Source organism: Nanorana parkeri, unplaced genomic scaffold (assembly GCF_000935625.1).
Source record: "Nanorana parkeri isolate BGI_ZX_2015 unplaced genomic scaffold, ASM93562v1 scaffold77, whole genome shotgun sequence".
Taxonomy (NCBI): domain Eukaryota; kingdom Metazoa; phylum Chordata; class Amphibia; order Anura; family Dicroglossidae; genus Nanorana; species Nanorana parkeri.
In genome coordinates, this window is record NW_017306345.1 from 1,988,942 (window position 1) to 2,016,090 (window position 27,149).

The window sequence follows — 27,149 nt, forward strand, 5'->3', positions numbered from 1 at the left end:
CTGAGGGAATCCAGGGAAATTGCAGATCACTTCCGGGAATTTTACCAGTTACTATATAACTTGTCCCAGTCACCCACAGGCCAGGAGCTGGTGGATAAGACTCAGGCCATAACCGCCTTTCTAGAGGAATCTGGGCTGCCCCTCCTCACACAAGAGGCTCGCCTCTCCCCGTCTGGACCTCTGGAGGAGGATGAGGTACACAGAGCGATAAAAGAATCTAAACCTCACAAAGTATCGGGACCAGATAGCTTTACGCTTTTTTATTACAAACACTTCTCCTCCCTCCTTGTACAACCTTTCCTTAGGGCCGTTAACTCGGTTCTGGATGGCCACGAGATCCCGGCGGATACGTTAAGGGCGGCCATTACAGTTATACCGAAAGACGGGAAAGACCACACCCAATGCGTTAATTACCGCCCTATCTCCTTGATTAATGTAGCTCTCAAGCTGTTTACGAAAATTCTAGCTAATAGATTGCTACCCCACATGCCAGCACTTATACAGGCTGACAAGGTGGGCTTCATCCCGGGTAGGGAAGCTAAAGAAAATACGACACGGGCCCTGAATGCCATCCACCTAGCTAGGTCATTGGACATCGCCACCATTCTCCTGTCTACGGATGCCGAAAAGGCATTCAATAGGGTAGATTGGGTTTTTCTGAAGACGACCTACCTGGGAGTGGGGAACGAGTTCTCCAAATGGCTGGCTAGCTTATACTCGCATCTGACAGCATATGTGCGACTCAACGGGGCGGCTTCTGGTGACTTTTCCCTCAATGGCACACGTCAGGGGTGCCCATTGTCCCCGCTCCTATTTGTGTTGACCTTGGAGCCCCTTTTGTGCCGTGTACAAAACAATCCAAACTTTCCGGGACTCTCGGTAGGGGGATCGACCCACAAAGTGGCGGGTTATGTGGATGACCTGCTCTTTTTTGTGACGAGTCTGGCTACATCCCTGCCAAATCTTCTAGCAGAGCTGGCACACTACAGATCCCTATCCAACTTCGTGATTAAAATGCAGAAGTCGGAAGCATTGAACATTAACGTGCCCACCGCATTCATAGATTCCCTTTCTACATACTTCCCGTTCACATGGGCGTCACACAGCATTAAGTACCTGGGGATCTACCTGACGTCTACTGTTGGGGGGATCTTTTCGGCCAATTTTCCACCGTTCCTTACTAAGGTAAAGGTAGATCTACAGCTTTGGACGAAGAACATATTTACCTGGTTCGTTCGGAATAGCATTCTCAAAATGAATGTTCTGCCCCGCCTCCTCTATCTCCTCCAGACCCTGCCGGTACATGTCCCGTCCTGCTTCCTGAAAAAGGTGAAAGTAGAATTTGGCAACTTCCTGTGGGCACAGAAGGGCCACCGACTTAGCCAGCTACTTATGTCTCAACCAAAACATAAAGGGGGCATAGGGTTCCCTGATCCCCCTACTTTATCACAAGGCAGTTCACCTGACCAGGGTGCTGGATTGGTGTCAGGGAGGGACGGAGAAATATTGAATCCCCATGGAACAGGCGTGAAACACACGAACCACCTCCGTACCCACCCACTTATTGGCCCTACCCTGGTCGTCTGTAAAGTGGAAAGGAATTGTTGTCAATCAGATATATACCCTTCCATGATGACTCCAGTGTTAGGACACCCAGACCTCCCCGTCTCAACCCATGACAAGGAGGTCAACTGTTTAATACAGTCAGGCAGTTTTAGGGTATACCATTTACGTACAGGCACGGGACTCCTACCCATTCGGGACATTCAAACTAGCACTACCCCTCCCATGACTTTCTGGAAGGCGCTCCAGATACGTAATTTCCTCACTCAGGTGGTGGGACACCCACAGGCATTACCTCCCCTGACCCCCTTCGAAGAATGTTGTCTGATGGAGTGTCCTACCCGCCATGGCCTGTCGGTTACCTACCGTTTGCTATGCGACCCACCGGGTGCCCTGCTGGTGTATGTAGCTAAATGGGAGCGGGATCTGGGAACCACTTTCACCACATCTCTAAGTGGATAGGATCTTTCAGATGACACATAAAGCCTCCATCTCCAGCAATATCCTGGAAAAAGGGTTTAAAATCCTATCCAGATGGTACCAGGTTCCAAAAACCCTGCATAAAATGTTTCCACAGTGCTCTCCACTATGTTGGCGATGCCAGGAACAGGAGGGATCGCTACTGCATATATTCTGGTCCTGCCCTCGGCTCAGTTCTGGGGTAAAGTGGCAGAGATATGACACAAATTGACTGGGGTTAGCTTGGGGTCCGATCCGGCTGAATACCTGCTACACTTGGCCCCCATGCCCTTACGCCGATACAAGAGATCTCTCTTGGTGCACTTACTCAGTGCGGCGAAAGTGTGCCTACCTTTGTACTGGAAGAGCACATCTGCACCTCCGATCTCACTGGCTGACCAGGGTTGGGGAGACCTACAAGATGGAGGATCTCCTGGGCTCTGCTAACCACAGAGTTACACAGTTCAATTGCACCTGGTTCTACTGGACGGAATTCATCTCGTCCCCAGACTATGCAGCCCTGATAGGGGGGCTGTGAATAGCGAACCATGGATGCCCCATGGCAATCTTTGGCGTACCTGGGGTGGAGATACGGGACTGCCGCCATCTAAAGTACTCTTATGGTTGACAGTATAACCAGGCCACTGGCCGGGCCAGGTAAAGGTAAGAACAGGAGTCTGTGGAGGTTCGCTGAGAGATATAAGCACTCCCCCCATCCTTACTGCCCTCTTGTCTTTTCTACATTCTTTTCTCCATCATTCTTCTCTTCTCTCAACCACCTTGCAACATTCTTGCGTATAAGCATGATGATTTTATGTGTCTAAAGTTCATGAATAAGTACGTGGTATAATGGAGCTAATTATACAAGTTTTATGGCTGGGCTGACATGGGTTCGCTTTTACAAGGTGGTTATCACATGTTATTCTGTCTTATCTGGGTCGTCTTTGACATAGCTTCTGTACTTTTTGTACGACTGTTATTTGTTTTACTTTTGTTTTTATACTTTATGGAAATACCTATAAATAAAGAATTTATAAAAGAAACAAGAAACCTTTAGGTAACTTCAAAATGTAGGTAAAAATCAAAAGAAGTTTGTGCTTTTATGTATTTTACTTTTCCATTTTAGGTCAAGCTGGCCTGGTTTGTAAGAAATGTATCGTCGAGGTGGAGACAGGGGGTGGCATCAAGGACATCATAGAGAGGTAAGTGCTCCTTATGTCTTCATACATTTGAAGCCAATGATTAGAAGGACATTAATGCACACATTCCTCACAAGTTATATGCATTAAAATGCCACACAGATGCTTAGATTAATAAGGATGACATAATCATTGGGACAGTTAATACTGGCGAGGGGATAAGGCCATCTGCTCTCTGTTATACTCATTTTATGGCCTTTTTATGGAGCCCATTGCTCCCTAATGTTCTCTCTATTTAATACTGCAGAGGGAGCTTTATGATTAGAGGAGAGACTTTGATAGGTCAGTTGGATGGGCTCTCCTCCCAGTTTTTTTTCTTCTTCTCCTCACACAGTCTTTTGCTTCTGTTAGTGTGGTTAGAAAAAGGCAGAGAGTAGAGCTTTGTGTAGAGGTGGCCATCTTGGTAGAGGGAGCGCTTTGCAGTAGTGGTATCTCCAAAAAATAATAATTAGATGTTTTATTGCAGCAGCCAATATGGCTGAATCCAGGTTTTGTTCCTTTCACCTTCACAGTGATCTGTCCTTATAGAAAGACTTAGGACTAAAATTTGAGGCTTGTGTTTATCTAAATAACTTCATTAACATACAATGCACAGGCCAGTTGTACTCCTTTAACCATTTGATATGGCAGGCAGTGTTGAAATCTACAAATTTTAATGAACAAACCCCTCACAGTCCCTCCTAACATTACAGAGAAGCAAGTAGAACTTTTAACACTTAAGAAGCCAAGAAACCCTAACCCAAGTAAAAGGAATTTAACCACTTCCGGGCCGCAATGTGTCTATATACAACGGCCTGCAGAAGTGGTTAAAACAAGAACACTGCTGCTGAGCTCCTGAGAGCAACTCATTCTTGCACAAATGTTTGTAGAAGCAGTCTGCATGCCTAGGTGCTTGATTTTATACACCTGTGGCCATGGAGGTGAGTCCAATGATTTGGAGGGCCTGAGGCAGCCTTCCGGGGACCTGGCAGTAGCTGTCTTTGACACTGACTTCCAGGTCCCACATCTCCACCTCCGCCTTCCCGGCTCAGACAGAGCTCGAGGCAGCCCCACACTGCAAATACAGCCTCGGAGCGGGCACAAGACCGGCACCCGCTCCGTGCTGATCACTACGTTCTAGCCCCGCACCTGTCCACAGAGCCGTGGAGAGATCCATAGGCAGCCCTGCTGACGTGTATGCAGCGCTGGAGAGATCCATAGACAGCCCTGGTGACTCATCTGGACGCAGCGTGGTGAGAAACTGCCCTAAAATCTGTATTGTTTTCGAAAAAAAATTTGCATGCCCCTTTAAGAAAAAGTAATTGGTATCGGCAAGTACGTGAGGGCAAGTATTTGTACTTGGTCTTGAAAAAGTGGTATCGGGGCATCCCTACTTTTGGCAATATAGTGTATTTGATAAGTTTTATGGTATGATTTTAATAAACTGATATCTGCTTATGCAGACTTGTCTTGACTATGTGCAAATGGAAGAATACAATTTAACAGTTTTGTTTTTCCTTCTGTTTTTTTTTCTTTTAAGAATTTCCCCCGTAGAAATCACCAGTCTGTTCCTTACAGAGGAGGCTACCAGGATCATCGGTAACATGCTTTGCTTACTGTTCTTCCATATGTGAAATGTATCTAGGAATATTATGCAGAGTTTATTTGTCACAGATATCACAAAAAACACATGCTTTCAATAATAATGATCACACAGCACTAGGGCTGCAACAACAAATCAATTTTATTGATGATAATCGATCATGAGAGTCGTTGTCAACGTGTAATCCAGGGAACCCTGATTGGCTGATAGCATTGACCCTCTTTCTCAGTGCTGCGTTTCAGATAATTACAGGAGGCTGATGTCTAGAAAGATTCAGGTGCTTTGCCAGCACTGTTTGAAAATGCATTTCATTATTTTATTTTTGGGGGACAGTCTATGACTTCTGGATATACTTTCTGTCTCTAGGAGTTTGGTCACTAGGCAAAATTAAAAGCACAGCTTCACCTAGTAGCTGTAGCTCTGCACATATTAAACAAGCCCAGTTAAGCTTGGTGTTCTTGGAAAGTTGGATGTCTCTCCCACTCTGCTGAATCTAGCCATTAAAAGTCAAGATTGTTCTGTTAACAGCTGCTGGCAGTGTCCTAATGAGCTGTTCACCTCTGAAGCCATTGTTTGATCAGTGTCTTGCCTGACCCCCCAGATTTAAATATTCTCTAACTCTATTACCTGGCTCAGTGTCTTACTTGACCCCCAAATTCAGATATTCACTGCAGCAGTCATTTTACCCCTCTTGTTACACTGTGCCTTTAGATATTCACTGCAGTGGCCTTTACCCAGCTCAATGTGTCATAGTGGACCCTCAGTTTCAGATATTTACTGCTGTCCTACTCCTTGTGTTACACCAGACCTCCAGATCTTGATATTTACCACATTGATCATTACCTGACTCACTGTCATAACGGATGCCACTGTTATTTACTAATGCTGCACTTCCTCGGTGGTTTGTAATCTGTATCCAGAGGGCTCTGTTGTGTTTCTTTAGAGCAGCGGTGTGGAAGTGGGCTTCCTCCTCTTTATTCTCATCTATACTGGGACAGTTACCTTTTAATATTACTACTGTTTGCACTGCCATTTTAGAGCAAAGGACCACTATTGTTTTCTAATATCTAGGTACCCCGCCATGCGGACGGGTCTCCACTTTAAGCTGGCTAAAGTGTTAAATCAGGCATTGAATGGCTAGAAGCATCAGAATGGGGCTTCAGCTGCTGTAAACAAGTGTATTGGAGTTGTCAGAGGATACAACTAACTCCCCCCCGCGGCCGCCAAATGAAGTTGTTATAGACAGCTTGATTCAAGTGAAGCCAAACTGCTTGGTTTTCACAGGTCTTCTGCAAACATAATGCTTTCCTACCCTTCATCCAGTCTCTGGGGCACAGCATAAAACAAGAACAAGTGGAAATTCTTATCCGTGGCCCCACCTGTGTATTGCCTTAACAAGGCAACCAGTAATTCCTGTTGTAGGCTCTCTGTCCTTCAAGGACACAGTGAAAATTTAAACTTGAACATAAATGCAGATTCCTTTCTATTTCTGAAGGACAGTTCTCAGAGGATACATCTTCCCGCCCACAGAAGTTAATCGAGTCATAGAACTAATGGTTTGCACCTTATTAAAGGATAATTAAACCCTCACTTTTTTGCATATATCTACTGCTGGGAACCAGTAGATATATGCAAAAATATTTCAAAAAAAGTTACCAAAAAGGTTAAACCTAAAAAAGGTCAGAAGTTTTGAAAATTCTTGGACGGCCGCATAGGATGATGGGGCGGATCCAAGCGCAGTAGAGATCTTCGGCCGGGAGAAGAGGAGAGACCAAGGTAAATCAATGCAGGCAGCCCGGCAGCGTGCACCCACACAGACTCTGGGACACAGAAGACACAGCAGTCAGCGCTGTATCGGAGATTGGCACCAGCGCTGGAGTGACTCCTGAAAACTACTGCAAAGAAGAAGATGAACGGATCAAGAGGCATCATTTAAGGTAAGTCTTTACAGCAGCAGGGGGGGCGGGGGGGGGGGGTTTGGGGGGGAAAATAAAGTTTTTTACTTTATTAATCCCAATGGTTCAGTTTGACACTGGAGCACTACAGAAAACCATCAAATCCAGATGTGACAGGTCTCCCCTCTCCTTGTACAGTAAGATTTGTCTCCAATGTTACACCAAAACCTGCCTATTTACTGGAAAATGCTTACCGTGGATGCAAACCTTTCCAGTTGGAGAGGAGTTCTCCCCTCCCTGTCTGTATGGAGTTGGTGGACTCAGGATGGAAATCTGTACCATCTGCTTGTACCTTGTTTATTGGACCTCACAACTCTAGGGCATTCTGGTGAGGATAAAGTATGACTATGCCACAGCAGGGGTGTTCATAAACCATCAAGTCATTTGTCAGACCATAGCTCAAGATGAACACATCTTCTGTGTTCTGTTGTGGAAAAATGGCAGGAAGACTTTCTGAGTTGTCCTGATGGATTGCCATGTTTCTTCTGGCGACCTGTCACAAAAAGATTTCCAGTTCAAGAGACACTCTACCAGATGTAGCTGATCCTCTAGTCGCTTTGTGGAAGCTGTACTCTGATTTGTGTTTCTCCCGCTGAAACTTATTTTTCCCCCTTACGTAAGGTCAAGTCAGAAGGGGTCCGGCTGTTTTGGTAGCTCTGGACTGGCCAAGAAGAGCCTAATACTCAGACATAATTTCTCTAGTCACAAACACTCAGTAGCTCCTTCCCATTTGACCAGACTCTCTGTGTTAGGCACCAATATTCCATCCTCCTTTTCATTCTCTGACTTAACTATTGAACCCCACATTCTGACACAATGTGGTCTGTCAGAAGCTGTAATCTCTCCAGGCATGTAAAATTCCTTTTCAGCTGCAGTGTCACCGTACCTGGAGGGCCCTTTTAAGATGGTGTGTGTAACTCCTAACGTTAATCATAAAGCCTTCACAGTCACTCTGTTTTTTTGTTTTCTTCAGTCTGGCATGGACTTTGATCTGGCTATAAGCACCATCAAGGGCCATATCTTGGCTCTCCTGATTTTGTTTCATTGACCCTTGGCTATGCACCCTTAAGGTAGTCACTTGCATTATCCCACCTGTTAAGCCTTCTATGGCTCAGTGGGATCTTATTATAGTGCTTTCAACACTTAAGGGTCATCACTTTAAACTGTTGCATAACCTTTTCTCAGAAAGTATCCATATTTATTGTCATCACCTTGGCCAGGAGAGGATCAGTGTTGGCAACTCTGTCTTGTTGATCTCCCCTTCTTACTCCTTTCAAGGCTAATTTGTGGCCTAGAGTAGACTGTCTTTTTCCTTCTAAAGGTTTTGTCCTCTTTTCTTCTTAAAGATATTATGCTACCTTTCTTCTGCCTATCTCAGAGGTTGCTCTTCCCTCTCTAGATGTGGTACAAGTGGTAATATTAGTAAGAGTTTTATCTGTCTGGCAAAGCTCCTTTCCAGAATACAGACTTCTTTTTGTCAGCCCTGAGGATGTAAGGCAGGGGTGGGCAACTATGGCCCCCCAACTGTGCTTTAACTACAAATCCCAACATGGTTCTGCCTCTGAGTCAAGTCAAGGCCTGTAACTGCCAGTCTTTCTATGCCTTATGGGACTTGTAGTTCCACAACACCTAGAGGGCCGGAGTTGCCCACCCCTGCTCTAAGGGATCTCTGGCATCCAGTGCAACTATCTCATGCTGAATTTTCCAGATTATTTAATAAGGACAGAAGCCCATGTTCCCCGTTCACTGCTAACTTCTGGGCTTTGTTTAGTTTGTATAGGGGTATACCCATACAGTAGGTGGAGCTGTGCATTTGATTTTGTCTAGTGCTTAGCCTCCTGAAGATCAGGCTTTGTTCCCCAATAAACTACTGAAGAAAATGATTTTACAACATCATAAAGGAATACAAAAATCCAGCCCAGCCTTAAAGGGTTTCTAAACCCTCTGTTTTTTTTTGCATATATATAAGGCTAGCAAGCAGTAGATATATGCAAAAAGTAAAAAAAAAAAGCAGTTTAAACTTACCCCGTCTTTGCCGTGCGCCGTCCGAGAATCTGAAACTGCTCGGGCGGCCGCAAAGCATCTTGGGGCGGCCGCATGCGCAGTTCAGGTTTTCGTCCGGGAGATGAGGAGAGACGCAAGGTAAGTCTATGGACGCGTGCACCCGCATGCAGACACCATGGGATCGGAAGTGCCAGCAAGTACAGAGGAGTCAGTGCTGGATCGGAGACCCGCCACACCGCTGACTGTGGCAGGTCTTTAATGTCACTTTAATGTTGCATAAATGTATACAGTATTTTATATATATCCAATTATGTAGGTTACCACTTGTAACTCATACTTTGGAAAATCCAGGTCACAGGCTTGCGATAATCTGAGGATGTGCATCACAAAGGGTGCCATTGGGAGTACACCATGCAATATGGCGCTGTGTGGCACAAACTCACAACATCATTATGTAAATGTTATTGGAATATGCATATTACACATCCTGATTTAAAGTGGGTTTTCACAGCTCGGATAAAGTGCCTTTTCAAAAATGGTATTCTGAACAATAGTTAGCTTGCACTCTCATGAAAAATGTGCCAATTGACAATAATTTTTTAGCTCATATCTCACTTCTGCAGTGTATCAGGAGATACATTTGTTACCGGTTTCCTTACCGTTTGAGCTGGCTTCTAGATATTTAAAGCCCTGAACCAAACATTATTTTTTTTAATATAAATATGTATGTTATTTTCTTCATGAATAATATTTATTCATATTCTTATTTTAAAATGGTCTTTTTGGTGCTTTATCCTGAATTTATTTTACTTATAATTATGTTTTTTTACAGGGAACATAACAATTATGGGCAATATGATCATAATGCATGTCATGACAGAAATTATGACGACAGTCAGTATATGGAATATCAGGAACCCTCATACGATTATCACGAAGAAAGCCGACCGTATCATGAAGAAAGCCGACCGTATCACGAAGAAAACCGACCGTATCACGAAGAAAGCCGACCATATCACGAAGAAAGCCGACCGTATCACGAAGAAAGCCGACCGTATCACGAGCACAGAGATCCCAGAGACCAAGCTTATCGTATGAGGGGCCGTCATGAGAGTGGCTATCAGAAGGATTTCCGTGGGGGATATCAGCAAATCCATGGAGAATCAGGTCGTTACCAAAATCTTTCAGAATCTCAGCGAAAGAAGTATCCCTATAAGGGTTTTAAGCCCCAAATGAAGGAAAGCGATGTTAGAATGAAGACTAGTACGGAAAAACCTGTAGAGCCAGGTGCGTACAAGCAGGTATTAATAATAAACACTGTAACCCATATACTGCATGTAAAAGGGGTCATTTTTTTTCTCTTAATATGTGGAGGACAGGGCTAATGGCCAGTGAGATTTCATTCCTTCATTTCCTTTGTAGTGCAATTATGAAAAACCTAAACTCTAAAGAAGAACTCCAGGCAAAAGTGTTCTTAACCCCTGCAGTGCTCATTTTTGTCAGTTTGTTAAAAACACAGTTCTACTCGCCCAAACCACTGAGCCAGCTGCCTGCTTCTCTGGTCACTGAAGCCTTTCTCTTTCTACGCTCAAGCATTAAAATGTTCCTCAGCGTCCTCACGTCTATACACTGTATAACTCATTATATTCACGGGACCCTAGACAGCTGCAGAGGAGGGGGAAGAGAGGCTCCAGGGAGCGATCTAAGAGCAAGGCGGCTTGGTGGTTCGGGGGAGTATAACTTTTTTTCTTTTTTAAGCACCTAGTAAAAAACAAGCACCTAACCCTTGCATTGCGGGGGTAGCCCCACTGCAAGGGTTAAGAGAAATTCTGCCCGGAGTTCTTTAAACTAAAACTCTATCGTCATTGTTTTGGGTGGAGCAGGGCATAATTTGATGGAGTTGACAATTGATAGAGTTATAGCATGATGGGCAAGTCTCTGCTTTAAAGCTGAATTTCTTGTTTGCCTTTTTTAGGAGAACTTTCTGTATATGTTCCAAAAGAGGATCAATTAGGGAGTCTGTGAAGCCAGCATTAAGTGTCAACAGAACACTAGGCGTTAATCCATAGGAATAGATGGTGAATACTCTCCAGGGTTGGGTAACAGGAAATTCAGTTCACAGCAGAATTGTGGTTGCTATAGTGTAACTTTAAATATTCGTAAATATTCTTGCTTTCATTGGGAACAGCAGGCAATCAAGCACTGCTTTTGCGTCACTAAAAAGAAACTGTGGGCAGAGTGCTTAAAGGAGAACTCCAGCAAACAAATGTATTAACCCTTGCAGTGTGGCTACCCCCACATTGCATGCATTAAGTCCTGTTTTGTGTCTAGGTGCTACAAAAAATTACACTCACCAGACCATCCAAGCGGACTCGATCTTAGACCGGTGTCTCTGTTCCTCTGCTGGAACGGTCTAAGGATCCTCATGTCATCACGCTCTATACACTGTGCATAGACTGTGTATAAATGTGAGGACGCCGAGGAGCAGTCCATCTGTGCAGTGGAGGAGTAGACACGCTTCAGTGATCACAGAACCAGGGAGCCAGCTGGGATGGTCTGGCAAGTATAACTTTTTTTTTTTGAGCACTTAGACAAAAAAGAGCACTAAACCCTTGCAGGGCAGGGGTAGTTCCACTACATGGGTTAAGAACATTTTTTTCCTGTGGTCTTTCTCCAGGCAAACCGCTAATACCCATTTAGTTTATTTGCCTCCAGTCTGCTATTGCACATTGCATTACAATAGGAAGAAGTAAAATGTATGTGCTTGTACTAGCAACAATTAAAAATACACTTAATATAGAACTTAAAGGAGAACTATGGGGTCAGTGTTTTTCCCCATAGTTCTCCTTAGGGTAACGGGAGGACACAAACTAGCGTCCTCCCGTTACCCTAAGCTCAGTATACCGCAAGCTACAGCTCGCGGTATACTGAGACGCCGCACCTGGAGCGGATCCCGACGTAGATGACGGGATCCGCCCAGCTAGTAATTGTTCCTGCTGAAGTTCAGCTTTAAATAGTTTTTTTTGGAATTATGCAAAGGTGGCCAAATGCACTGATAATTAGGTAGGCTTAATTAAGAGTGGCTGCAAGTGTAAAGTCACTGCTTCATTGGTGGGCAGCCAAAAAATGTATCTCTCCCCTTTTAGCAGTCTCCTGACCACTTGGGTCTCTGTGTGCCATTGTAAAACCACACAGGGACAGCATGTATTAATCCCTGTGCCATTTTTACATCAGCACTGAGACTCATCTGTCATTTTGTTTCCCAGCAGCTTTGATTGCTGGAACCGCCAGCTTTGACAGCTAGGGTCCATATAAAAATATATAGTTACATTTGCGCTTACTATGCGGGCATCAGAGCTTCATGTAAGTGATCCCATTGTCGTTGAAATCTTTAGCAATAATAAACAAATATATTGACAATACAGGCAGTCCCCGGGTTACGAACAAGATAGGGACTGTAGGTTTGTTCATAAGTTGAATTTGTATGTAAGTTGGAACAGGTAAATTTTTAAGTGTAACTCCAGCCCAACTTTTTTTTTTTTTTTTAGTTTTGGATAGCGTAGGGAAGGGTTTACCCCCTGTAACGTTTGTTGTGCTGTGTGTGCCCCTGTTCAGAAGATTTCACCTCACTTTCTGTCCCTGTGATAATTGGATTTTGAAGATTTTGGGTTGTCGTGGAAACAAGGATTGGTGATAAAGCTTCAGTGGAGACACCGTTTTTCCCATGATCACTCTTACAGGAAATGAATTTCCCTTCCTAGGGGTAGATTTCCTCTCACTTACTGTTGTCTCAAGGACAGGAAGCGAGATTAAATCTTTCTAATGAGGATACAGACAGCAGTAAAAACCTCACAGTGACACGGAAGAAGAGGCGGACACCCCTCATCTGCACATCTAACAAGAGCCAACTTCCTGTAATGTACGTACAGTACTACAAACCAGTCCCAAAAAGCGGGCACTCCTCGTCGGCACGAGCACGGTAGCGTTACAACTACTGAAATGCTGCGCAGTTCACTTTGGCTGCAGCCTGGGACCCCTTGCTGTACAGTAATAGCCTCAGTTTGTAAGTGGGGGTCGTATGAATGTCGGATGTATGTAACTCGGGGACTACGTGTACATTATTAAAAATAATACCATATAAAAGCTCTGTCTGTACCCCCTCCCCCCCCCAAAAAAAAGTAATGTATAGTACGTAGAGTTGACTACAACCACACCATCATTGGGGTGCTTGGATAAACTCTGTTTTCTGTGAATGGCAGCATGTGGTTGTTTCCAGAGTCCCAGTTAGATTTTCTGTACTCATTTTGTGTAGTTATAACACTCTTACCACCACACTGGGTGGCAACCATGACTTCATAGATACACTGGATGAGTGACTGTAGCCACACAGGAAGTGTGTTGTTCGCAGGATTACCAGATGAAAATAAATGTTAACCACCTCCGGGCCCGCCCTGTGAAAAAAAAAAAACGGGATGATGGAGCAGATCTCTGCTTCATCAGCTTCTTTTGGGGGGTCCTAGGTGACATTAGGGGTCATAGAGGGGTTTTTAATTAGCCCCCGTATGTGATAGCAATAAAGTTTAGTGGGAAAAAAAGGGGAAAAAAATTTAAAAGTATGTAAAAAGTTACACCATAAAAAAGAATAAAAAAAACAAAAAAATGTTTTAAGTCCCCACCCATACATACACGCATGCAAACAAAAGACGATTGCGCCCATTACGCCGCACATGTTGCATATCGCCGCGAACGTCGGAGTGAGAGCAATAAGTCTAGGGCCATCAATCACTGATAACACTAAACTGATGAGCGGTAAAAGCTTTTAAAGCGTCGCCCATGGCCAATTTTGGGTATGGTAGTTTTCTGCGATTTCGCGGGTGCGCGCAATTTTAAAGCTCGACATGTTTGGTGTCTATTTACCCGACGTGACCCGATCTTTTATATTTTACCAAAAAACTGGGTAATAATAAATGTTTCCTAACATAATGTAAACTTTTTTTTCCCCCAAAATTTTCGGTAATTTTTCCTAATTATAGTAAAAAATAAAACCCCCCCAGTGGTGTTTAAATACCACCAAAAGAAAGCTCTATCTGTCCCCAAAAAATGGTATAAAATTCATTTCAGTACAGCGTTGCATGACGGAATAAACGTCAGTCAAAGTACCGCAGCGCTGAATACTGAAAAATGGCCTGGCCAGGAAGGGGGTCTAAACACCTGGTCTTGAAGTGGTTAAAAAGCCTGACAAAAAGGTTTATCTAAGGCCTGGTAAGCTGCAATATTTTTATTGTTTTTCATCCTTTCCCACTGTATGCTATAATGGCAGCATAACACCACAAATGGCAAGCAGGCCAGCAATCTTTTCATTTCAATATAGCATATCTAAACGCAGAAAACAATTTACATTTGACAGCTAAACTGAAGCAAAACGAACAACATTGGCAGTTGTTTAGGATGATATTTAGGTAATGCACGGAGGAGTGTAAGCCAACACAAAGGCCCCACTGACTCCAGATTTATTGTGCTGCCTTGCGATCCGTTTTTCAATGGATGCTAACACGGGCACTGAAACGTGTATAGGTGTGAATAGGACCAGTGCACACTACTGCAATCTGTTGTGTTCCTTTGCAGTTCAATGACAAAAAAAGTAGAGCTTGCCCAACTTCTTTTTTCAATGTAACGGGACAAAAATAGATGTAATTGCAATGTAATGGAAGTTAAAAAAAAATAATAATAACCCCATAGATGTTTGTCTACTCAGAACATATTAATTAAATGGCAAAAAAAAGAGAAAAAAAAACTCAACGTAAGTCAGTGGAGGTTGAAATTGCAAGTCAACAGGACCCTCCATTGACCTGCGATTTCCTTTGGATTTTGGTGTGAACGGGCCCTTAATGGTTTGGAATTTCGTGTAGAAATTACATAAAACAGCTTAGACTAGGTTGAGGTTTTTTTTTTTAAATGGAGGGACAGAGTAATATTACGTAGTTCATCTTGTGCAGAGGCATAGCATATGCTAGAAACCTCTTTCTGATTCCTTTTAATGCATTTTTTTTTAGTGGTTCATAATCCAGTACGTAGTGTTGCAGCATCAGTAGGTGGCAGCTCTCAGGTGAGATTTCCCTTTTAACCTTTGTCTTCATAGATAATAAGCATTAATTGTTGGGATATGTCACGGTTTCCTTAATTTTCAACAGAACCCCAGTGAAACGAAGACGGTGCCCTCGCAGGATAATAATCTTGCACAGGAGCCTGCAAAGCCTGCACAGCATGATGCAAAGGTTACACAGCAAGTTACAAAAACTGAAGATAATAATAAAAAGCATAAACAAGATGAAACAAAGCCTGTACAGAATGGAGCAAAACCTGCACAAGTCAGTGCCGCACCTACAAAAGAAGATGCAAAACTTTTCAGCGAGAATAAGAAGCCTTCAGAAGGTGTAAAGCCCTTAGATAAGGGGGCAAATCCTGCCAAAGAAGAAGTGAAAGTAGAACAGGCAGATACAAAAACAGAGATTAAAAAACACAGCAGAGAACCAGTATGTGTCACTAAACCAAACACACCAGAGATGACAACACAACTTTTTTGTAAAATAGAGTGCATGGAAGATTCCAAAGAGGTATTGTATATATGCTATCTAAAAGTTGTAAAACTGAAATCCATGTAAATATATGGGGACACAAAATATTTTATACCCACAAACACACACTTGCATACATTTTCATTTCTTATTGGTAGTGAGGAGAAATATATATTTTTTTCATTCTGGTAAATATGAGATATTGTATATTCATTTTAGTTAGGGGGTGGAATTCTAGGCTGCTTTTCACATTTTCCAGGATATTCTGTACATATATTATGTACATTAGTAAAAAAGCTGATTGTTTGCAGAGCTTAAAGTGTATCTCAAAACAAACACACACAACAAGCAGTCTCTCTCTGCAATGCATGCACATTGCCCTGTGTTTTTTCTCTTTTAACCCCTTCACGACCAGTGACGTACAGTGTTCGTCACTGGCATCGGGCCCGTTTTAAATAGACTCCTGGCGGCTTTTGAGGATGGGACTGTTTACATCTGTAAAGCAGACAGCCAACTTTACAATAGAGGCGATTCTGGCGATTTCAGTTGTCGCCAGAGCGCTTCTATGGGCCGGTGAACGCCCCGGTGGAAACTGGGGAGGAGAACGGCGGTCTCCGTTCACTGATCTCCTCCCCGGACTGTGAGCGATGCAGATTACATCACTTCCGGTCCCATAGCTATCCGTGAAGCCCAGCAATAAGCTATTAATGTGTGATCTGCACTTCAATAGCTTATTTCTAGTGTAAAGGTGACACTGGGGGTCTTTTTGGCCCCCCAGTATCACCTTAAATAGTACCTGTAACTACCAATCTGCTATCACATGGGGTGCTTTCATTGTAAAACCCTTTACAATGAAAATCTACAGCTGAGCTGCAGATTTATTTTTTTATTTAACCCCCTCTTGATGGCGACTTTCCAAGTATGTCGCTGTCACTAAGTGGGACATTGTATGTCACTAGCCTAACCAATAGTTGCTTTTAGAAAAAAAAAAAGTAAAATGTTAACTTATTGTCTGAAAAGTACAGAACAATTTCTAAAATCCTAGGGATGCAAGGTGTTTCCAAATAAAGGATAAGTACATTTATTTGAATGCTTTTTTTTAGCTGTGCTATTTAAAAAAAATAATAATAAAACTGGGGAAAAGTTTTTCCCCCCTCATTTTTCTATATTTTATTTGTAAGTGAAGCGTTAGGCTTAGGGCGATCACTGTGATATAAATATATAGCCCTATCTGTCCTCTAAATACACAATATATAATATGTAGGGATGCACCGATACCGGTCTTTCGGTATTGAGTACGAGTACCGATATTTTTTTTTCTGGTACTCGCCAGTACCAGTGCCATGTACCCCTATTAACAGGAAGTCGATCGGCGGATCCTGACCCGTTGCCTGGCTTCCTGATTGCCTGGGAAGCCAATGTTCTATGACAGAACACCTGCTTCACTTTCCGAGGCTGCCTGACCAATCAGGAAGTCTGGAGGTGGGTCATTGGGTGCCGTCTGGTTTCCTGATTGGTCAGGAAGCCAGGCTGCCTAGCAACAAGTGAAGCCGGCTTCCTAGCCAATCAGGAAGCTGGGAGGCGGGTCATAACCCACCGCCTGGCTCCCTGATTGGAAAGGAAGCCGACCCCATGCTCCCTCGGCACTGCCAGTCAGAGGGATGTCTCCCTCTGACCTGAAGTTCTGGTATCGGAGGTAAGTATCGGAGCATTTGGGCGAGTATGAGTACTCGCCCAAATACTCGTTCTCGGCACCAATGCTAGTATACATCCATAATAATATGTGTGGGTGCACTTAGTAAGAGAGTGTATTACTGCGGTTGGAGAAATCACACAGCAAAAATGTAAAAAGTGCATCAGTCATTAACAAACAGAAACTAAAAAAAGCTCAGCTGAAGTGGTTAAACAGTTGGCATTTCAGACACAAAAACAATGTGCACTGTTATGTCTATCAGTTCTTCTATATGCTATACTCTATACATATTCTCCTCTACATGTTTGATTTATTTTCCCCTTTTTGCCTACAGTACTGAAAAGTGACGGTCTGTGTTTGCTTTCCTTGCAAAGCACAAATTATTATCCACAGCACTTGGACTTGGAAAATGCAAATATTGGCTCTCTTTCTCCTCCCCTAAAATTGTATACCTTTCTCTGTCTTGAGTGTGTGCATACTGTACTGTACATTCCTCAATGCGCTTGCAGTAATGTGTTATTTATAACACGTCATTGAACATGTTTTTGTTTTTTTTATGTTCCTTTAAAAAAAACATGTGCGAAGAACATTTCCCACTATGCGAATTGGCGAAGAGGCCGTTTTAGAAACCCTTACAAGGTCACTATTTAACTCCTAAATGTAGGGCTGCAGCTAACGATTATTTTCATAATCGATTAGTTGCCCGATTTATTTATTTTCGATCAATCGATTGGTTGCATTTAAAGAAAAATCGATTTTAAGCGATTAGTTGTTGCAGCCCTACCTTAATGTAATAGACCCAGCCATACCCATTTTGTAGGTTAAAGTGACACTAAGCTCAAGAGTTAAATCTTAAAAATGTGTGCATCACTCGGCTGTAGATCCTCAAATCATCTCTGAATTCATGCTGACACTGTCCTTCCTTCTGGAGGGTGGCTACATTTGTTCCCCATGGTCCCTGTGTGTGTGGTAAAGTAATTACCACTCCAAGCTCACTCCAGTAATAGACTACAATCTCACATTTTAGTTTACTCATTTGTATTGAAATGATAGTCCATCCTGGGAGTGAGCTTGGAGCGGTGGCTACTTTACAACACACACAGGGACCAAGGGTAACAAAAGTAACCACCCTCCAGAGGAAGGACAGTGTCGGCACCAATTCAGAGATGATTTGAGGATCTACAGCTGAGTGATGCACAAATAAGATACAGTATTGTTAATAGTTCAGGTACTTGAATGTATTTTTAAGATTTAACTCCTCAGTTTACTGTCACTCTAAGAAAATATTGGAAGTCTTAAGACATTTTTAAACTATAATCATCCAAAATGAATTTAATTGGCCACCCCAGTGGTAACTTGCAGGCATCTCCAACAATCCTTATTGTAGTGCCTTACTATGTATTACATGAGTGGTGGATATACATGAATGTTTTTTGTGTAACAGAGTATATTTATTTGTGGGCACAATATAAATTGTGTCTGGCATTTGTGGGAGATGTATACATATTCATACCGGGGGCCCTATTAACCCTTGGAGGACAATAGATTTTTTTTTTTAATGAAGCTGGGGTTCAGATAAAAAAAGTGAGGGGGGTTAAAGTGGAGATGGGGAAAGTTATATTTGGGCTTTAAGGTATATTGGTGAAACAGCACTGGTATGTTGCCTGCTACTGTAGCTGTGCGTCGGGGTGCCATTAAAAATGTTATGCCATTTTATTGCAGCGCATAGGTCTGAAGAGGTCCTTGCGAAAAGATGATGCATGCCTAATCTGCAAGCACTGATGTTTTTGCCTTTTGATGTTGGATTCTACATTCTTTTGATTTCTTTAGGAAATTCGGACACTGCCAGTAATTAAAGAAGAAAAACAAGATTTCAGCATTACTGGGAATGAAACGCAAGCGGAAACCTTTTTGGGAAAAAGTATACGCAGCCAAAATGAAGACCAATTCTTAACAAATAGAACTGTAGAGATCCCACTCTTGGTATTTCATTTCAGTTGTTCATACTACTTTTAATGTGTCTATATTTTTATCAACCACCAACAGTTTTATCAGTTTGTCAGGCGGATCTGATCGGGAACCCAATGTTAGTCTGTGGGCAACCGGATCTAAACAGACATGTGTCCGTTTATATCCGATTACCCTCAACTCCGTCCAGGTCTGGAAAACGAAACAGAGTTCTGTTTTAGTGGGCCTGATCTTAGCACATCGGGTAAATGGACACATGTCCATTTACATCCGATTCTCCATAGACCTAACATGGGTCAGATAAGTTCACTTTTTTCCCTCCATTGCAAGACAGTGACATCCCTTAATAACTGCCCTGAACAGCAGAGGATCCATGCCCGGATCATCTGCTGATTAGAACTGTCTGTGTGAAAGAGGTCATAGGCCTCATTAACACTGCTTAGAGTTGGCCCATACAGGTCTGTGCAGTGTGTACGGCCATACTGGGCCGTTCCTGGGAAGGACAGGTGCTGCGTGTGTTTGTACGCAGCAGCCTGTTCTTCTCTATGGGAGTACGCTCACCTGAACTGCACATCCGTGCTTGTGTCCGTGCTCGGACACAGACAGCATCCATCCTGTCTGCGTCAGAGTACGGACACCCGCACGGAGTTGCAGCTCAGGTGAGCGTACAGTCGTGACCTCCCATAAAGAAGAACAGGCTGCTGCGTACAATCACATGCAGCACCTGTCCTTCCTGGGAACGGCTGTGCACGCCGCATGATCTGTACAGGCCTGCTCTTAGCTGTGTGAATGAGGCCTTAGACTCACTAGCAAATTTTGATGGGACTTGAATAACAAATGAAATCTGAACTCTAGCTGGCACTTTTTAAGCAGTTACATCAACATTTTATTTTATTCCTTTTAAGGATGAAGGTTTTACATAAGATAAATACAAACTGACCATTGTAAGCACACCTGTCAGTGTTTAACCCTCTACTTGCCACTTTTGATGAACAGTTTAGTCTGTCAGAGGAAGTTAGAAAAAACAGACTTACTGGCCGAATTACAAGGTGAAAATAAAGGAAAACAAATGCAACCACCACATCTAAGAATTGATAAGCTGCAATGTATTTTGCTTTTGGGATACAGACATGCTTTAGGTAATAGATCACTGCAATAGTCCCAGGTGAGGTTTTCCATAGAAGGTTACAAAAATTAACATGGTAACACATTAGTTGTTTCCAGTGACATTGGAAGAGCATAAAACCCTTTCAATGTATAAAAATCAATGAGTTTTTGTGATTTGAAATCCCATGAAAAAGTTGCCATCATCCCAGTATTTGTCTGCACAATCCCAATGCAAACTGTTGGTGAGAGAGAAAACAGCACAGTTTGTGTGCTGCTATGTGCATTGCAAAGGTAAAAAAAAAATCTGAACCGAAGGGAGGACCCTAGTTGTTTGTACGATCTGGTTTTGTGTAAAAAGCGCACATGTGAGGCATCCCTGTTCTTTAGAAAGTTGAACTATTGTGTTATGAGGTCGTTTCTGGTGTTCTTTTAAATACAGAAACATAATTTTTAGGGAAAATCCCATGAAAGTATTTTTTCCCATTTCTTCCTAATAAAACTATAAAATAATGGGATAATCAGCTGCCAAAATAAATCCATATATTTCCTCTGAGAGAATGCGTAATGTGAGATAGTGTTGTAATCTGTGGTGCGGAATGACCTGTTAACAGTGCAAATGAAGTGATTGGGTTGCAAGGCATCAGTAATGCTGGTGTTTAGTGTAAATGCCTTCACAAAGTAAAACCTGAAAACAACAGCTTGTATATTACAATGAAAGGGGGACAGTTTGATGGTTTTTCTTTCTCCTTTTAAGGGTGGTTGGGCAGATATGTCCTCAGACTCTAAAGAGGCAGCTGGCCCCAGTACAAAGAGACACCCAGAACCAGTCGTGAACTATGGACTCTCTCATACGGCACAGGAGCTACGTAAAGCATTTATTTTGGCTAAAAAAGAAGAAATCGAGTTGGTGAGTTTCTCTAGTTGGGTGACCTCTCAACTGCAGGAAAGCTGAGCTGGAACTGTACACTTCTTCTTCTTTTTTTTTTTTTTTAAACACTCTTGCCCCAATTTTAGTTGAGTAATACAAATGTTACAGTGCCTTCAAAGAGAACCAGTCACAGACTGATTTACAAAAGATTTATTTTTGCTCTATAATTCCGCTTTAGGCCTGGTTCACATCTGGGCGTTTTACAGCACGTTCCTATACACTGTAAAACGCTCAACATGTGAAAACCAATAATTGCCTATGGGCATGGCTCCCACCTGGGCGTTTTACAGTGCGTAGGAACACGCGGAAAAACGGACCTACACCCAAAGAAGAACAGGAGCTTCTTTTGGGGCGCTTTTCCGCGCATTTCCATTGGTATTCTTGAGTGTGGATCGGGGTTAACAAAGCGGTGACCCCGAGCCATACTCGGGAATACAGCGTACAGGTCCTACCTTGTCCGCGATCCTCGCTGTGTCCTCCGGTGGCTGCCGACTTCCGAGTTCCGTCCTTTGGGAACTGCCGCGTCGCAGGGGGGGGCGGAGCCGGCGGGAAGTTTGAAAGTGAAATTTTTTTATTTTTTTTTAAAATAGAGAAAATAAGGGGGGAAAAAAACAATCATACCGCCAGTGAAACGAAAAAACGTGGAAAAAAAGGAGCTGAAAAACGAGCAGAAAAAATACGTTCAGGTGTGAACCCAGCCTTAGTGACTTATCAGTTTTAGAGTCGGGGCCACAGATTTGGCATGGATTTTCTGTAGTTTCTGAGGGCTCTGTAGTTTCAGGTCCACAGTACTTGAATGCAGTGCAAGACTTCCCTGTACATATGCTTGCTGGTCTTGGGTCTCATGGTTTCTTCCTTCATGGTAGTCTCCTTTTGCTCAGGTCCAGGTCGGACAGATCTTTTTTCTCCCTGGACAAGTAGTTTGGACTTTCATCAGAGACCAAGGCTTCCCTACTGTGCTGCCTTTAGTCACCCTTAAGGTGCCCATACACCTTACAATTTATCTGCAGATTTTCTGTGGTCAGATGGAAACAGTGCAACAGATTGGCCCAGGTGGAGATTCCTCCATCCACACAGTTAAGTGTAGATGGAGGAATCTGTTGCACCTTTTCCATCTGACCACAGAAAATCTGCAGATAAATTGTAAGGTGTGTGGGCAGCTATAGTGTCTCAGGGCAGATCCTTTCTCACCCACCCGCATTCCTAATGCAAAGAAGTACAGGTTGGTTTTCATACTTTCACTGCCCTGTTATAGTAAAAAAGTGAACACTCCACAGAATTTGATTAAAAACCACTCAGAGTGGTTACCGATCAAAACCTTCGGACGCCCCCACACAGCCCGCAGCTACCCTCTCTAGATAAGTGTGATCTCCAGAGGGTGCTGCAGCTGCAAATGCAGGACTTATTAACATCCCATCTTGTTACGGGATATTTTCCAGGAAGATGTACATTAGTAAAGGCATAATGATGCACCATATACAGACAAGGTATGAATGCTTTTGGTCTATTGCAGTTCTGTAATGGACCTAAGATCCAATAATCCAGTTCTAGGATACATTAATTCACAGTGTGAATAATGTAATGTTTAATATTTGCAGCCCAAAATGTAATCTGTATGGGTTTAAATCTATCACATTTGGCTTCTCAAATTAGTATATTATTATACAGGATTTATATAGCACCAACACTTTGCGCAGCGCTTTACAATATAAGGAAGACATTACAATCACAATACAATTCAAGACAAGATGGTAAGGAGGGCAAATTGCTGTCAGTTATGTGTATCCTGGCCAGTTTTGCCAAATCCCTTCCAGCTGCATCAGAGGTACATGGACAACCCTTTTCCTGGTGTACATACTAAATGGGTCTCATGCCCTACCTCATATTGCTGCCGCCCCTTTCCTCTGCATTTCCAGGTATGGATTAGTATGTGATTCAGTCATTCTTTCTCGTGTGACTGATTATTCCTCGTGATTGGTTCAGCAATGTCGCATAAGGTCAGAAAAAAAAAACCATAGCCATGTTTAAGAGTTGACAAGTTGGTTTGGAGCTTACATCATTTTCTTTCTCCAGTCTGAGATCTTAGTGGATCAGCTGGGAGTACATGGTGGGGAGTGAAGTGGACCTTTTTACTTTAAGTGATCACTTTAGATAGTTTTAGTATTCAGCAGAGTTCTTCTATACATTCCAAAACAGACTAGTTTCTTTCTCATCCCAGATGCAGGATTTTGGATGTGATGGCCTCACAATGTCTTTGAAAAGAACTTCATAATGTTGTCCGCTTGCAAAAGGGAATATATATATATATTCTCCATCTACACACTACACTTAGCCTCCCATGGTTTCCAATACCATCTAAATGCCGATGACACCCAAATCTATCTCTCTACTCCTCAACTCAACCCCTTTTGTCTCTACACGTATCTCAAATCTACTCAGTGACATCTCAGCATGGATGTCACACCACTACCTCAATCTGTCAAAAACTGAGCTTATAATTTTTCCTCCTCTCTGTGTTCCCTCCCCCAACTTCCCCATCACTATCAACAACACTACGATCAACCCCTCCCGTCAAGCCAGGGTACTCGGTGTAATCCTTGACTCTGAGCTCTCCTTTCAGCCCCACATCCAATCACTATCCAAATCTTGCCGACTCAACCTCCGTAACATTTCCAAAATACGCCCCTTTTTAACAAACGAAACCACAAAGCTTCTAATTCACTCCCTTGTAATCTCTCGTCTTGACTACTGTAACTCCCTCCTTGTTGGCCTACCACTAAGCAGACTATCCCCCCTTCAGTCTATCATGAATGCTGCTGCCAGACTCATCCACCTTACCAACCGTTCAGTGTTTGCCTCCCTCCACTGGCTCCCACTTGCCCAACGAATAACATTCAAAATACTAACAACATACAAAGCCATTTACAACTCCGCCCCAACCTACCTCACTGATCTCATCTCAAAATATCACCCAAAACGTCCTCTCCGTTCCTCTTAAGGCCTCCTGCTCTCTAGCTCTCTCATTACCTCCTCCCATACTCGCCTCCGGGAGTTGTCCAGAGTGTCCCCCATCCTCTGGAACTTCTTACCCCATTCTGTCCGCCTATCTCCTACGCTGCCCACCTTTAGGCGATCCTTAAAAACCCATCTCTTCAGGGAAGCCTACCTCATCTCAACATAACTGGCTTTTACTTCCTCCAATAACTCAATCCAAACAATTATTACCTTTTGTATCACTTGCCCCTCCTACTAGATTGTAAGCTCTCGCGAGCAGGGTCCTCCCAACCCTATTGTTCTGAAACTGTATTGTACTGTAAATTGTATTGTAACTGTACTGTCTCCACTATTTTGTAAAGCGCTGAGCAAACTGTTGACGCTATATAAATCCTGTATAATAATGTTATAAAAGTTTATTAAAGGAGGACTATGAGGTTAGAGCTTTTCCCCATAGTTCTCCTTAGGGTAACGGGAGGACACAAACTAGCGTCCTCCCGTCCCCCTAGGCTCAGTATACCGCGAGCTGTAGCTCGCGGTATACTGAGACGCAGCAGTATACCGCAAGCTGCTGCTCGCGATATACTGAGACGCCGCAGCTGAAGCAGATCCCGACAATTATGTCTGGATCTACCCAGCTGCGTGACTGACAGCTGGCTCTGCTTATCTAGAGGCAGAGCCAGCTGTACCCTCCCCCGTCCGTTCCGCCAGTCAGCGATTGCTGATCGGAGTGGGGAGGGTGGAATCCAGCACTCGCCTCATAGTTCTCCTTTAATACTGTATTTTTGTCCCCCTTTGCAGGCATTTTCCCAAGACTGCAGGACATTTGCATGTGTTGCCAGCACATTACTGAAGAAAGACCCATCTCTTGAGGTTGCGGTGTCAAATGCCCTACGGTCTACTCTGCAGGATATTGCTGGACACTGTGTGCAAGAACTGAGCAAATTCATTGACCACTATGATAATATCCCTGTAAACGTTTCAGAACGACTTCAGAACTCCGATATATGATGAACTGATGCTGACAGTGTGTAATTATAGAGATCAGCAAGATTCTTTTTTTTTTTTCCTTTTCCTTCTATCATGGACTTGTTTCTAGCACATCTAGAGATTTTTCATAGACGCTGCACCCAAGTGCCCAAGATCTTCTCAGTCAAGGCATGTCTGAGTTGTATTCTTGATTGTGTGGTTCTGGTCTGAAATAAAAAACAATTTTTCCACAACAGTATTACATATGGGAAGATGAATAAAACCATGTACCAAAAAAATCTGGTTTATTTATATTCCACAAAAGAGTATCCAGGCTGTGCCACACTTCATGAGACACAAGGCTGTATTTACCATTTTCAAAACCTGGAGTAGTAATCTGGTAGAGCATCCAGTTTGGCACCTGTATGTGTGTTTTTGTTTGTGTGTACAACACATTGCATGAAATGAAAGCCACCACATCTTTGTTAATATTGCCTGTTTTGGCTGGAATATACCTTTTTAAATATATATTAAAAAAAAACACCAATCCTCTCCATGATGGTTATATACAGGTGAAACTCGAATAATTTGAATATCGTGCAAATATCGTTCATTTATTTCACTAATGCAACTTAAAAGGTGAAACTAATATATGAGATAGACTCATTACATGCAAAGCAAGATAGTTCAAGCCGTAATTTGTCATAATTGTGATGATTATGGCTTACAGCTCATGAAAACCCCACATCCACAATCTCAGAAAATTAGAATATTGTGAAAAGGTGCAATATTCTAGGCTCAAAGTGTCCCACTCTAATCAGCTAATTAAGCCATAACACCTGCAAAGGGTTCCTGAGCCTTTAAATGGTCTCTCAGTCTGGTTCAGTCGGAATCACAATCATGGGAAAGACTGCTGACCTGACAGTTGTGCAGAAAACCATCATAGACACATGAGGGAAAGCCTCAAAAGGTAATTGCAAAAGAAGTTGGATGTTCCCAAAGTGCTGTATCAAAGCACATTAATAGAAAGTTATGTGGAAGGGAGAAGTGTGGAAGAAAACTTTCACAAGGAGTGGACTGAGGCTGGAGTCAGTGCATCAAGAGCTACCACACACAGACGGTTCCTGGACATGGCCTTCAAATGTCGTATTCCTCTTATCAAGCCACTCCTGAACAACAAACAACGTCAGAAGCGTCTTACCTGGGCTAAAGAAAAACAGACCTGGTCTGTTGCTCAGTGGTCCAAAGTCCTCTTTTCTGATGAGAGCAAATTTTGCATCTCATTTGGAAACCGAGGACCCAGAGTATGGAGGAAGAATGGAGAGGCACACACTGCAAGATGCTTGAAGTCCAGTGTGAAGTTTCCACAGTCTGTGTTGATTTGGGGAGCCATGTCATCTGCTGGTGTTGGTCCACTGTGCTTCATTAAGTCCAGGGTCAACGCAGCCGTCTACCAGGAGATTTTGGAGCACTTCATGCTTCCTTCCGCAGACGAGCTCTATGGGGATGCTGACTTCATTTTCCAGCAGGACTTGGCACCTGCCCACACTGCCAAAAGCACCAAAACCTGGTTCAATGACCGTGGGATTACTGTGCTTGATTGGCCAGCAAACTCGCCTGACCTGAACCCCATAGAGAATCTATGGGGCATTGCCAAGAGAAAGATGAGAGACGTGAGACCGAACAATGCAGAAGAGCTGAAGGCCGCTATTGAAGCATCCTGCATTAGTGAAATAAATGAACTTTTGCACGATATTCTAATTATTCGAGTTTCACCTGTACATTGCAAGGATTTTAGAAAAATTCAGCATAGACACTTACCTGTTGCTGCTGGTAGAAATTTGTACCTGCATTCTACTCATAATTAACTACACTAAGTGGGAGGTTCTGCTTGCTACAAGTCAGACTCTTCATTTTAAGAAACATTCCCCAACACATCAGCTATATACATTGCAAAACTTAAAGGAGAACTATGGGGTCAGTGCTTTTCCCCATAGTTCTAAGGGTCACAGGAGGACACAAACTAGTGTCCTCGCGTGACCCAAAGCTGTGGCTTGCGGTATACTGAGAACGCCGCAGCTAGGACGGATCCCGACATTACTGTCGAGATCCACCCAGCTGTGTGATTGACAGCTGGCTCTGCCTAGCTAGAG

General features: G+C 43.1%; 1 protein-coding gene and 1 long non-coding RNA gene across 2 annotated transcripts in view; both read left to right on the forward strand.

Moving 5' to 3' along the window:
• Positions 1-4,803, forward strand: part of LOC108804899 — a 21,955-nt gene extending 17,152 nt beyond the window's left edge. Inside the window, exons 2-3 of the long non-coding RNA XR_001942382.1 lie at positions 3,149-3,224; positions 4,741-4,803. This is a non-coding gene — a long non-coding RNA (uncharacterized LOC108804899). The remainder of the gene's footprint in view (positions 1-3,148; positions 3,225-4,740) is intronic.
• A 3,354-nt stretch (positions 4,804-8,157) lies between these two features.
• On the forward strand, positions 8,158-25,053 carry LOC108804868 (periphilin-1-like). The gene is made up of 6 exons (XM_018576778.1): positions 8,158-8,171; positions 9,595-9,681; positions 9,793-10,063; positions 14,954-15,295; positions 20,860-21,012; positions 24,829-25,053. The coding sequence occupies exons 1-6, from the start codon at positions 8,158-8,160 to the stop codon at positions 25,036-25,038; spliced, it is 1,077 nt and encodes a 358-aa protein (XP_018432280.1). The 3' UTR covers positions 25,039-25,053.
• The last annotated feature ends 2,096 nt before the right edge of the window (positions 25,054-27,149 follow it).

Bases quoted from the DNA above. Each gene is read 5' to 3' on its own strand.
- LOC108804868 (XM_018576778.1), top strand. The intron at 9,682-9,792 runs CTCATACGATTA...CGAAGAAAGCCG, and splicing joins TATATGGAATATCAGGAACC to ACCGTATCACGAAGAAAGCC. The intron at 15,296-20,859 runs GTATGTGTCACT...TCTCCTTTTAAG, and splicing joins AAAAACACAGCAGAGAACCA to GGTGGTTGGGCAGATATGTC.